Consider the following 12,574-nt stretch of genomic DNA (forward strand, 5'->3'; position numbering starts at 1 on the left):
AGTGAAGGCACAGCCAAGGAAAACCACATCTACCCAAGTCAGGGATTTGAGCCTGCATCTCTCCAGCATTCCCATTCTCTGCAGCCCTTTTAGCAGCAGGTTAATGCCTTGTCCCGCATGGGAGCAGTGGTACTAATGTGGTACCCATGTTTGCAGAGTGTCCATCGTGTGTATCTCTAAGTGATGTACTTTGCTTGCCGAGACACTTGGATAAAACACAGTCTGATTAAATGTTGTATGGGCTTATACTGAATCAGCCTGAGCCGTCGTGGCAGTTTAACATGCTCCAGTTGCAACACCCCTGAGATGGAAGAAACAAGCCACTGGAAGCCTGAGCTGCCCCAGAGATGCCAGTGGGATGGTCTGAGCTGAGGGGAAGATGGTGATGGGCAGAACACAGGGTCACCGGTTCTCTGGAGCTGTATTCCCAAGGGAGCAGGCACAGGCAGCCCAAGTGCTCTGCCTGGGCTAGGGAGAGGGTCTGGTGGGTCACAGAATCATTATGGTCTCTGCTTCCTCCCAGGGCATGGGCCTGGCACAGGGTGATGTGAGGCTTGGCTGGCTGGGGGATGAAGGGTCCTCTTCTGCTGGCCATGGTCAAGCACTGATGCAGCACTGAGCAGCTTCTGCTTGAGGAGGTGGATGTGAAGGGAAGCAAGGCTCTGAGCACGCTGGAGGGGTGGGACACGTTGCTGCTGCTCAGCGCCCAGCTTTGATTTGCTCTTGCTGAGGAGGGTTGTGATCCCTGTGCAGCAGCTCCATAGTGCTCTTCTCTGCCTCCTCACCTTTGTGCTGTGTTGCAGGTTTCCTTCCACATGAGTCCCTGAGGCTCCTGTTGGCAGCTCCAGCATTGTGCTGCAGAAGTGCCCTCCTGCTCCGGGTGTCAGCAGCCGAGGCCCCTCCAAACCTGCTTCTGCAATGGGTGGGTTGTAAGCACTGGTAAGACCCACGAGTCATGTCGCCTCTGCTGCTCTCTCCTTCTTGCGTTCTCTCTCTGTGTCCTTGTTCCTTCCTGCCCATTTATTTCTATTCTCCATGTGCTCTGCTGTTCTGTCTCTGGGGTTCTCACTGTCAGGTAATGAGGAGCTGTGGGTCCAGTCAGTCTTGGAGATGCCGAAGAGACGAGACATCCTGGCTATCGTGCTGATAGTTCTGCCCTGGACACTACTAATCACCGTCTGGCACCAGAGCACCATTGCTCCACTGCTTGCAGTGCACAAGGGTGAGAGAACTCAAACCAGCCCATGCCCGGTCTGTGCATCCCTCCCTCGTCCTCATCTCCTCCCTCATTTCATTTCTCCATGGCAGCCATGCTCATCTCAGCTCCCAGTCCATGCTCATGCAGGAGCCTCCCCACTTGTGCTATAGGAACAGCCCAGTGCTGGCAGAGGTTCTTCACACACAACAAACTCCAAGCCATGGGGTGTGCTTACTGCACTTGGAGAGCTCTCTGTGGCCTAAACCCAGAGTTCTGAAGGAAGATGCTTTTCTTTGTTCTTTGTGGATGATGATCCTCAGCAGAGGAGTCCCTTCCTGCCGTCCCTGCGCACAAGTCAGTTGAGCAGGAAAGCTGCAGAAGCAAGAGAGCAGAGGAAACAAAGCTGCCACTTGAGACAGCTCTGGGAGATGGGAGGCAAAGAGCATCCTTAAGTGTCCTCAGGAAAGCAGCCAACTGGTGCTCCTGCACTTGAAGAAGGCAAGAGCCAGCGTCTCACCTGAGTGTCTGTGCAGTTCCAATGCTATGAGAGCATCAGCTCCCACCCTCCCCGTCACACAAAGCATTAAACAGAGCCCTGGCCCAGATCAGATTGATGCAGAGTGTTCTGAGGGATCCCCTCTGGCCAGAAGGTCCTAGTTTTTATCCTGTTCTTGGCACAGCAGCAGTTATCTATAGGCTGTGAGAGCTCTTGCAGGCTTCATTCTTGGCTCTGCCCTTCTGCTGCAGGTCGGTATGGGGAGGCTTGTGTGAGAGGAAGAAAGCCACTTCATTTCCCCTCTCTAGTCTCTTTCTATGGAGATTTCTTTCCCCTTTTCAATGTCGTGTTTGCACCCATCCTCCAAAGATGCTTCTTCCTTGGCTGAACACTTGGAATTGTCAGTTCAGTCTGCTGACGTGCTTTGCCTTGTACCAGCATGTGCAGGCACCCCATCCCTGTCCATCCCCACCAGGTAGACACATCTCCCTCCATCAGTGCCATGGAGTAGGAGACCTTCATTCGGGTCAGGGCTGCTATCAAAGTCAGTGATGCTGGAAGAGTAACATGCTATGACCCTGCTGGGTCACATCTCTGGTCTCTTCTTTCTCATCTGGTGGTCGCTGTTTGCAAACCCCATGGCTCCAAGTAGGATGTGCCCACTAGAGAGCAGCTGCTCAGACACTGAATGGAGGTGTCTCTTCACCTCTCCCAGCTCCTGACTGTAGACTGTGGTGTTCCTGCTGCTCTGCAGTGGTACTGAAGTGTGAAAGTCACACCCTGGGAAAGCAACAGGGGCAGGACCTTTTCTTCCCTTTAGCTGAATAGGAAGGATTCTGTTTGCAAGGAATAGTTTGGGTCATTGTATCCTACATGCATGCTGTTTATTGTTGACTCTGCTCTGCTGAGTGTGATGCTCAGAGACTGGGAGGGCCTTCCTGAGAGTCTCTCCAGGACAATGCCTACACTTACAGGCTTTGATTCCCCTCTCCATCTCTGGATTTGAAGTGTGTCTTTCCCTGCTTCCGCATGCCCCATCCCAGGTCTGTCAGTGCTGCAGTCTCCCAAGGTGATGCTGCTGGGAGATCTTCACTGCCTTGGTATTACCACCAGTTAGCTCCCTGCCTCGCAGTCCAGGTGTTCCGGTGTCCTGTCCCACTGAACGTGGTGCCCAGAGCACTGGAGCTCTTTGGGAATGACACCTCATCCATCCCCGCTGCTGTTTTCTTTATCTGGATCTGACTGCTGTACAACAAAAGCCTGTCTTTTCTGTAGCTTTGCCTGGAAAGGTTGGACCAGATGATCCTCGAGGTCACTTCCAGCCTGGTACTCTCTGATTCTGGGTGCTTGTGGAAGTTGCTCTGAGCACTCAGGCCTTGCTTGGTGCTGCTTTTCTAACAGCAGAACCCTCTTTCCTCCTGTGTGTTTGTCCCCGATGCCTTTATTTCTTCAAGCTCCAGCTGAGCTTGTTTCCTGTCCTCTGCACCCAGGAGGGGGACCTGCTATTAGCAACCAGCCTGCGGGCTCAGCTGGGGGGGTGCTGGAGGACTGAGGCCATGCAGCTCTTTCTTCTCTCTCGTACCCTTGCTCAGATGATGGTGGTGACTCCCAGCGTGATCTCGCTGCAGGCTTGGACTCCAAGGAATACTGCCTGTCGGAGCGGGACATAGTGGAGGTGGTGAGGACAGAGTATGTTTACACCCGCCCGCCCCCGTGGTCGGACACCCTTCCCACCATCCACGTCATCACCCCCACCTACAGCCGGCCCGTGCAGAAGGCAGAGCTGACCCGCCTGGCCAACACCCTCCTGCACGTCCCCAACCTGCACTGGATCCTGGTAGAGGACTCTCAGCGCCGCACGCCCCTCATCACCCGCCTGCTGCGGGACACGGGGCTCAACTACACCCACCTCAACGTGGAGACCCCGCGCAACTACAAGCTGCGGGGGGACATGCGGGACCCCCGCATCCCTCGCGGGACCATGCAGAGGAACCTCGCCCTGAGGTGGCTGAGGGAAACCTTCAACAAGAACAGCAGCCAGCCTGGCATCGTGTACTTCGCCGATGATGACAACACCTACAGCCTGGAGCTCTTTGAGGAGGTAAGACCCTGCTGGGCCCACCAGCAGCTTGGGACGTGGCGGGTAAAGGATGCTGTGTACTGAGCTGAGGGGATGCTGTGTACATCCTCTTGGACCACAGTCATCCTATGTGAAGTGATGGGAACGCCAGTGGCATGAAGCCAGGTAGGTTTTACTGTAAAGAAAGCTAAGGAGGAGCTGCCTTCCCCTGTGGGGAGTATTGGAGGAGTGGAACATCACAACATACATGTCCACCCTCCTTCCATGCACCATCCTGGACCAGATTTCCAGCTGTTCCCTGACCTGATGTTATCCACCATCCCTCTGTATTGCTCTTGGCTGCCTGTGAGTTGGTGTTTGTTCTTGTCTGAGGAGTTCCTGGGGTTTCTCCTCCCTGCTTGCTGTTTGCATGTGCTTGCTCTCATCCCACAGTGCCCACTGAATCCTGGAGCTGTCAGGAGTGTGGTGCCTGCAAGGCACCAGTGCCTCTGAAAGCAGAGCTATGCCTGCATGGTGTCATGCAGGACATGTTCCCCCATGGCTCTGCCTTGCTGCACACATGAGGAGCATGGTTTGTGCTTGGTCCTTCTCCCGGAGAGGTGGAGCCCTTCACACTGCCTTGGAAAGGGCTGCTCTTGCAGCAAGGGATGAGAATGGGGGACTGCTGCCTTCCCCACCAGCTGCCAAGTTCCATAGCAGGGAGCTCCTGTTTATTTGCTCCACACATGCCTCCTTTCCCTCCCCTGATGGCTTTCACTTTAGCTTCGATAGCCACAGTCTTTAAAGCTGAAAGCAAATCCAGATGAATGCCTTTCTCCCACAGTCCCCTTTGAGCCTGGTTCTGGCAGCATCTCGAGACAGACACCATACATGAATAAAGCAGAAAGGGTTCCTCCAGTCACCTGTGGGCGCTGCTTGTAGAGGTTTCTCTCCAATATGGAGCTGCTGAAACGTGTGGTGAAATGCAGAAGACACGCACTAGTGTTCCCTGTGGGCAGGGGCTGCTCTTAGCTTGTGTATAACGCAGGAGGGCAAGTTCCAGAGCTCCTCTGCTCTTGTTTGCTGCAATTAGCAGCGATGAGATTAGCTCTGGGAGATCCCTGAGCTGAGAGACTGGGCTGAGAGCAGGCTGGAGGCTGAGCCTGCCAGCAGAGAGGGCCTGGGTGAGTGGGCAGCCTGGCATTCAGAGCATCTGCCTTGGCAAGTGCAGGCATCTCGAGTGGCCCCTCGTGGCTCCTGTCTGTGCCTGTTGACTCTTCAGGGAATGGAGGCATCCAGCATCATTCCACTGGGGGTAGGAGCAGGTACAGAGCCCTATCCTGAATGCTGGGAGCTTCTGGAGAGGCTCAGCTGGCCCTGAGGTGTGGGCTGCAGGTGCAGTGCCTCACTCTAGAGATGCTTTGAGTCTTGCTCTGCCTCACAGGCTGAGACTACAGCTCAGACTCCTTAGCTTTCACCCTGCTTCCTAGACGTGCCATTCCTGCTTGCCTCCTATGTGTCCTGTGCTGTCCGTGTGGGGCACTGATGCCCCACAGCTCTAAAGCCTTTGGACAAAACCCCACTCTTCAGTTATGTTTATTATTGGCAGCTCAGGGGTTAGTGCTGAGCTCATGCCAGCTTCACGGCCAGGTTGGACACAGGGGCTTGGAGCAAGCTGCTCCAGTGGAAGGGGTCCCTGCCTGTGGCAGGGGGTTGGAACTGGATGAGCTTTAAGCCACCCCAACCCATTCCGTGGTTCTATGCCTGTTTCTGTGGCTGCCCGTTCCTATGGTACCACTTTCCAAAGCACTTTGCTTCTGCAGCTCCTGATGCTCATCCTTGTACCGGTGAGTGCCGAGCTCTGCAGCTTGGGAGCACAGCCCAGGTTCTTGGCTCTCGAGCTGGTGCTGAGCAGGATGCAGGCTCCCTGCCGGGTGCTGGCAGCCCCTGCAGCCCGTCCCTCTGTGCCCCTGCAGATGCGCAGCACCAGGAAGGTGTCGGTGTGGCCGGTGGCCTTTGTTGGAGGGCTGCGCTACGAGTCCCCCCGCGTGAACGCCGCCGGCAAGGTCTATGGCTGGAAGACGGTGTTCGACCCGCACCGCCCCTTCGCTATAGACATGGCCGGCTTTGCCGTGAACCTCAGGCTCATCCTCCACAGACCTCAGGCGTACTTCAAGCTGCGGGGAGTCAAGGGGGGCTACCAGGAGAGCAGCCTGCTCCGGGAGCTCGTCACCCTCAACGACCTGGAGCCGAAAGCTGCCAACTGCACTAAGGTACGGTCTGCTCCTCACCCGTGCTCTGAGCGCCCAAAGCCTCGTCAGCCCCAGCATTCCATCACTTGCCTCCTCCTTTCATGTAGGTTGGTGACCAGTGCGGGGGAAGCCTCACGCACAGCAGCGCTCGAGCTGTTGGTTTGAATGACAGACATGGAGGGTTCCCTTGGCCTTGCCTTGACGTGGCTGGGGACCAGCACTGCTCTGCAATGCTGGCCCCTGTAAAGCTGCCATTTACACCTAAGAAGCCCACATCCTGCAGCACTCTCTGCCTGCACTGCTCCGTGCTGGACATGGAGCTCTGCTGCAGCTGCAATAGCTTGAATCAGGCTGCTGTAACCCTTTCTTCCCTCGTGGTCCGGTGCGTTCTGTCTATAACACCCATCACAAGGCACAAAGCGCAGCCGAAGATTAGTCTGAGCTCATTTAATAGCAGTGGCCTCGATTCTCTTGACACAGAAGAAAAGCAAGAGTTATAGGAGAAGTGAGCTGTGTTTGTTACGCCAGTGGGTGTGCTCTGGGAGAAGAGGATCTCCACAATGCTGAAGAGAGCCTTAGAGATGTAGGAATTTGGGTTAGCACAAGCTGGGAGGAAGCTAAGCTGTCATTGCAGCTCGGTGTCTCTTTTCCTTCATGTTGTATAGTCCCCCTCTCGAACAAGAACCACTGCAACCCCTCCTGTGTGCTTGGCACCCTGTGGCCCCCTCCCGCTGTGGGTCAACTTGCCTGTTGGCTAATTCCCTGTTAGAAGGCAAAGTCTGCTATGGATGAGCAGGCTCTGAAGGGCTTGTGGGGAGCAATAGAACAGGGGTTTGGACCAGCTCCAGACAGCAGCCGGTCTCTATTGCCTCAGTTGGTGAGATTTAAGCCCTGCACAGGAGGTGACAGCTTGTGCCAGAGGCAAATTTGGTCCAGCAGATTCTTGGGGTGCTCCTGTTTAACCAAAGGGTTTGCCAAGGGCTTTGTTCATCCTTTAGAAACAGAATGTGCCCTCGTTTCCTCCCGAAGAGCAGGGCCTGGGTATGGAATTGCACATCCCTGGATTAACTGTGCAGAGCATTGTCATAGCAACAAGAGGAAACCCCTGCAAGGCAGCAAACATCAGCGAGAGCAGGTGAAGGGAAGCAGGAAGCTGTAAGTGAAGGGATGAAGCTGCTCCCAGCAATCCAGGTTCTGGGAGCAAAGCAATGAGTGTAATTGAGTCTGGTGACGGGAGAGTGTTTTAAACAGCTTCCATGCAGCAGAACAGCACAGCTGCCTGAGACTACTTACCTGTAACCCCCCTCCAGGAATGCCAGGCCTCCTCTTCAGTTTGTATGGATTCCAGCTCTCATCCACAGATGGTCATACCTAAACAGTCTTCCAGTGCCTAAAGGGGCTACAGGAAACTTGGAGAGGGGCTTCAATCCGAACCATCTCATGATTCTATATTACATGTTGCTGCCAAGACTCGGGGAATCTTTAGCAGAAGCTTCAGTTCTGGTTTAAGTTGGAGAGGGGCTTTAGGCAACGGATTGTACACGGTACAGAGAGTGGCAGCGTGAGGCCAGCTCACCAAAGGAGATGTGTGCGGGGTTTTGAGGTGATCTGGCAGACAGATGCTTGCTGGGCTCTGAAAGGGCCACGTGCATGTGGAAGGTGGGGAGTGTTCTGCACCTACCTCCTGCAGCTGGGGCTTCCCTGCAGTGACGGGTGATCAAGATGCACTGAAAAACTCACGTTACTGTTTCCACACTGGCCAAGGATGTAGTAACAGGATAAGCAAGAACCTGAGGAAGGAACTGGCTCTGTGGGGAGCACACGTCCTTATGAGGGAGCTGCCTTACATCACTGCGAGGGTTGATGAGCCTCTCGAGGAGGGTGGTTGCTAACTTCCCGGAAGGAGCAGGTTAATGTTGCAAGGCAGCACGCTGTAACACGGGCTGTTTCTGTGCACTTGGCAGAGCAGCAGGGCTGCCCAAATGAAGCTTTATGCAAACCTCCGCTCCGCTCTGAATGCGCCATTAGGCCCCAGGGTAGGTGGTGAAATTGCACCATTGATGGAATGTGCAGGAAGAGCTGTTAGTGCAGGCAATGACTTCTGCTGCTTCTCCAGATCCTGGTCTGGCACACGAGGACAGAGAAGCCGGTGCTGGTGAATGAGGGCAAGAAAGGATTCACAGATCCCAATGTGGAAATCTGACTGCATGGCTGAAAGGAGACCAACAGGAGGTAAGAGACACAGATTTGGACACTAAAGGGAGGAGAACACCAGGCAGTGACTCTTCTAAACCTGCTTTTTCAGTGCCATTTTTCACATTCTGACCTTCCCCTTCTGCAGAATGTCCTGAGACAAGTAGAGAATCTCTATTTGAAGACAAGCTGCTGAAAGGGGGAGAAAACCAGGGGAGGAGAGTTTAGGCACAACTTACTTGGTTAAATAACCAAACCTCTGCCCAAACAACAAGGTTGCCTTATGAACTGTACTAATAGAGCCAAAGCACAAGGGTGCAGGATGTGCACTTAGTCTGCAGCTGGTTTGCTGAAGTGAAGGATGGACTATTCAGTCCTCTCTACATCCAAACCATGTTGCAGCATTTCGTGATTATAGGGAAAAATAAATGCACAGCTCCCTTTAACTGAATTGTACAACCAGGCCTGAGGGGAGAGGAAGCTGCTGCTTGTTCTCTTGTTCTCTGGAATACAGGGAAGTAAGCACAGCAAAGGGAAGGGGTCCGTGCGCTCATCAGCAAAGGGAAGGGGTCCATGCGCTCAGCACCAAAGGGAAGGGGTCCATGTCCTCAGCAGCAAAGGGAAGGTGTCCATGCGCTCAGCAGCAAAGGGAAGGGGTCTGTGTGCTCAGCAGCAAAAGGAGGGGGTCCATGTGCTCAGCAGCAAAGGGAAGGGGTCCATGCACTCAGCACCAAAGGAAAGGGGTCCGTGTGCTCTCAGCAGAGGGAAGGGGTACATGTGCTCAGCAGCAAAAGGGGCCCATGTGCTCAGCACCAAAGGGAAGGGGTCCATGGGCTCAGCAGCAAAGGGAAGGGGTCCGTGTGCTCAGCACCAAAGGGAAGGGGTCCATGTGCTCAGCAGCAAAGGGAAGGGGTCCGTGTGCTCAGCAGCAAAGGGAAGGGGTCCGTGCGCTCAGCAGCAAAGGGAAGGGGTCCATGTGCTCAGCAGCAAAGGGAAGGGGTCCGTGTGCTCAGCACCAAAGGGAAGGGGTCCATGTGCTCAGCAGCAGTGTGTTTTCCGCAGCAGTGAGCTCTCTGACAGCCCATGCCCTCAGGCTGAGCAGCTGGGGCCCTGCCTGCTGCATTGGCCCTCTTTGGCAGCCCACTGTCAGGCCTGCAGAGGAGAGCCCGCACTGCACATCAGCTGCACTATATATAGCAGCTTTGCAGAGAGGCCACAGCTCTCCGGCACTGTCACAACTGCTTGTCACCACCACCCAGTTGCCTAGCAGCAGCACTCCCGATCCAAGATGGGTTTTGGGCTAGTTCCAAGGGGTGGCAGCTGACTGCAGCGAGGCAGGAGGGTGATAAACATGCTACTTGTGTCTCTGTTGCAGATCTCTTCATGCACAGCCTGCAAAGTTCCTCTCTACAGCATCCAAGCAGCCAGACGTGCAGTAGCCAGGACCTCTGCTGACTTCCAGTTCTTAGTGTACTGCAAACAAGCACCACTGCATCCATAAACTGCCCAGGTTCCCCTGCCCTTCCTCCTGGACTCTGAGCACAACCAGACACTGGAGGTGGAGAAAAAGCACAGAAAGCACAGGACTGCCATCATCTTTGGTACCAGAGCAGCTGCCTTGCGAGAGGAGATGCTCGGTTTGGGAGCAGTGGATGCAGGGCAGGATGCACTGAGGATGTGGCACTGCTGGGATGGTGGGCTAGACTGAAGGGGCTGTTTCACAGGAACTGAAGGCGAGGGTGAGGATGGCCACAGAGTGTGCTGGCCCCTGGTGACTTGTTTCTGAGACGTGTACCTTGTGGCTGTGTGTGCCTAAGAGCTCTCTGCTCATGGAGGGGACAGCCGCCTTCTGGGATGGCACCTTAGCCCTTCACTTGAAACCTACTTTAATCAGTGTTCATTACACTGCACAAGACAGGAAGGGTTTGGGGGAGGGTGAAAAGCAAGGCAGGTTAGAACAGGCCCAACAAGTATCTCTGTTCTCTTTGTATTCCCTCTCCTTTCCCTTCATTAGTTCCATGGTTTGGGGGGCACTGACATACCTCTGTGTTCACAGAATGGTTTGGGTTGGAAGGGACCTTAAAGCTCCTCCAGCTCCAACCCCTGCCACGGGCAGGGACTCCTTCCACTGGAGCAGCTTGCTCCAAGCCCCTGTGTCCAACCTGGCCTTGAGCACTGCCAGGGATGGGGCAGCCACAGCTTCTCTGGGCACCCTGTGCCAGCACCTCAGCACCCTCATTGTTAAAGAAATTCTTCCTTTTATCTACTCTAAATCTCCCTGCTTATTTTACACCATTCCCCCGTCCTGTCCCTACAGGCCCTTGTCCCAAGCCCCTCTCCAGGTTTCCTGCAGCCCCTTTAGGCACTGGGGCTGCCCTCAGGTCTCCCCTTCAGGAGCCTTCTCTTGTCCAGGCTGCCCCAGCCCAGCTCTCTCAGCCTGGCTCCAGAGCAGAGCTGCTCCAGCCCTCACAGCAGCTCCATGGCCTCCTCTGCACTCGCTCCACATCCCTCTTGTGCTGCTGCCCCAGAGCTGGATCAGGGCTGCAGGAGGGGTCTCACAGGGCACAGCAGAGGGGCAGGATCCCCTCCCTGAGCTGCTGCTCACGCTCCAGGGTTGTTCCCGGATGGATTTATGGTTACAGCATGTGGTTCTCTATTCATCCACACTAAAGCAATTGGGAGTGGGTTTTAGCCAGAGTGTTGTGGCCGTACACTATAACCCCTGATCCGGTCTCAAACCCTGGTTCATGTGAGCATTGGGTGTGGGATTCTCTGAAGGATGCTCTTCCCTAAAGCCTGATTTCCACCCTTAAAAAATGTTAACTGCTTAAAATGAGGGGCTTAATGACAAAAGCTGATTTTAATGCATACTGGGATATATGCTTCAGCCCCAGCCCCTTGTTCAGAGCCAGGCCACACTACTGCAGAGCTGCTGGAGCAGTTCCAGAGGTAACTTGTGACAGAGCAGCACCCTTGTTAAGGGATCCTGGGCTTAGTGCTCTTCAGTGCCTGGCTCAGGGTAGGTTGATAAACTCTCTCTGTAAAACATGAGTCACCTCGAGTGTGTTCTGAACATCAGAGGACCCGAGATGGCACTGATGGAAGCGTGCTCTCTGATGAAACTGTGTTCTGCTCCTCAGTGAGACACAGGACTGAGCAATGCAAGAGGAACCTGGGTGCTGCTACCTTGGTTAGCTCTGTTTGAGACTGACACCCTTGCTGAGGAACACACTGAGGTACAACACCTCCCTTCTCCCCATTAACAACCCCCAGAACTTACCTCCCCCTTCATGCTGTATTTAAACCTTTGATCAACCCTTCCCACCATTGTCCCAATTCCTTCGAAAAGGTCTGAAGCACAATTTTAGCTTTGAATTGAGGGGAAAGGTAACCCTGCAAACGTGGTGTATTTCCTCAGATCTCAAACAATCTATTTTTGGTAAGTTATTTTCCCCCACTGTGTATCCATCCCTTGGGAAGAGTGGCATTCCCAGCTCCCAGTCCCAAAGCCTTACAGAAATGCTCCTTTAGGTGCACTGGCTGAAGAGCTACTTGGCTAGAGAGCTGCTGGCTGCTCTATGGGAATGGGGGGTGTTCTATTAAAGCAGTAGCAGATTGACTCCAAGTTCGCTTCAGTCTGCAAAGCCCAGAGCGCAAAGAGACACTTGGAAAAGGACTGCAACAATGTTCATGCCATTGGAATCGTTTCCAAGTGCTGTGTCCTTTCCCAGCTGCATGTTTGGGTTCACTCATCTTAATTCCAGTCCCTGCTGAGTTGCAACCTTCCCTCCTTGGAAGGGAATCGCTTCCAGAGGAAGGGAAAGGCTCAAGTCCTCAACACAACCATACGCGCTCCACTGTCCTCCAAGCTGGTCCCACCAGCCTGGGCCCTTCCAACGTGCAGAGGGGCCAGCAGTGGTCCTGGGGCGCAGCGCTGTGTGTTGGCTGGGAGCAGGGTGGATGCAGAGTGTTCCAGCTGCACTGTCCTCAGTTTGAAACAAACTGTATTGACGTTTGTTAATAAAACGATGGTTTCTAAGAGCCAGCAGCCCCTGAACCTCCATCACCAGAGACCACGTCTGGTGCTTCTCTCATAGCCCGGCCCCTCTGGTTACTGGGATATGAAGCAGGGGCTGAGCGGCTTCTCCGAGATTCCCAGCTAGAATTTGATCTAAAGAGATGGCAGCTCCTCAGTGACTGCTGGGCAGGGGAGCTAAACCCAACAGGTCACGTTTCCCTACATCCCGGGTTTCTCTTTGAGGGACAAAAAGGACACAGGACCCAAGATCCCAAGCTTTCACAGTGTGTTTAACTGGGAAGAACAGATGTGCTCTCCCCCTTGCAGCTATGTCTGCAATCCCTTCTATCCCAACCCA

General features: G+C 54.3%; 1 protein-coding gene across 10 annotated transcripts in view; it reads left to right on the plus strand.

Annotated features, from left to right (window-relative positions):
* B3GAT1 (beta-1,3-glucuronyltransferase 1) overlaps positions 1-12,239 on the plus strand; it is an 81,138-nt gene extending 68,899 nt beyond the window's left edge. For 6 of the 10 annotated variants that reach the window (XM_065697323.1, XM_065697320.1, XM_065697319.1 and 3 more), the window contains 5 exons: positions 804-1,222; positions 3,287-3,795; positions 5,730-6,026; positions 8,122-8,237; positions 9,574-12,239. In XM_065697323.1, coding sequence (XP_065553395.1) covers positions 1,036-1,222; positions 3,287-3,795; positions 5,730-6,026; positions 8,122-8,208 — 1,080 coding nt within the window. In that variant the 5' untranslated portion in view covers positions 804-1,035 and the 3' untranslated portion in view covers positions 8,209-8,237; positions 9,574-12,239. The remainder of the gene's footprint in view (positions 1-803; positions 1,223-3,286; positions 3,796-5,729; positions 6,027-8,121; positions 8,238-9,573) is intronic. The other 4 variants (XM_065697326.1, XM_065697327.1, XM_065697328.1 and 1 more) reach the window with 4 other exon arrangements.
* The last annotated feature ends 335 nt before the right edge of the window (positions 12,240-12,574 follow it).

This window comes from Lathamus discolor, chromosome 17 (genome assembly GCF_037157495.1).
Source record: "Lathamus discolor isolate bLatDis1 chromosome 17, bLatDis1.hap1, whole genome shotgun sequence".
Lineage (NCBI taxonomy): Eukaryota > Metazoa > Chordata > Aves > Psittaciformes > Psittacidae > Lathamus > Lathamus discolor.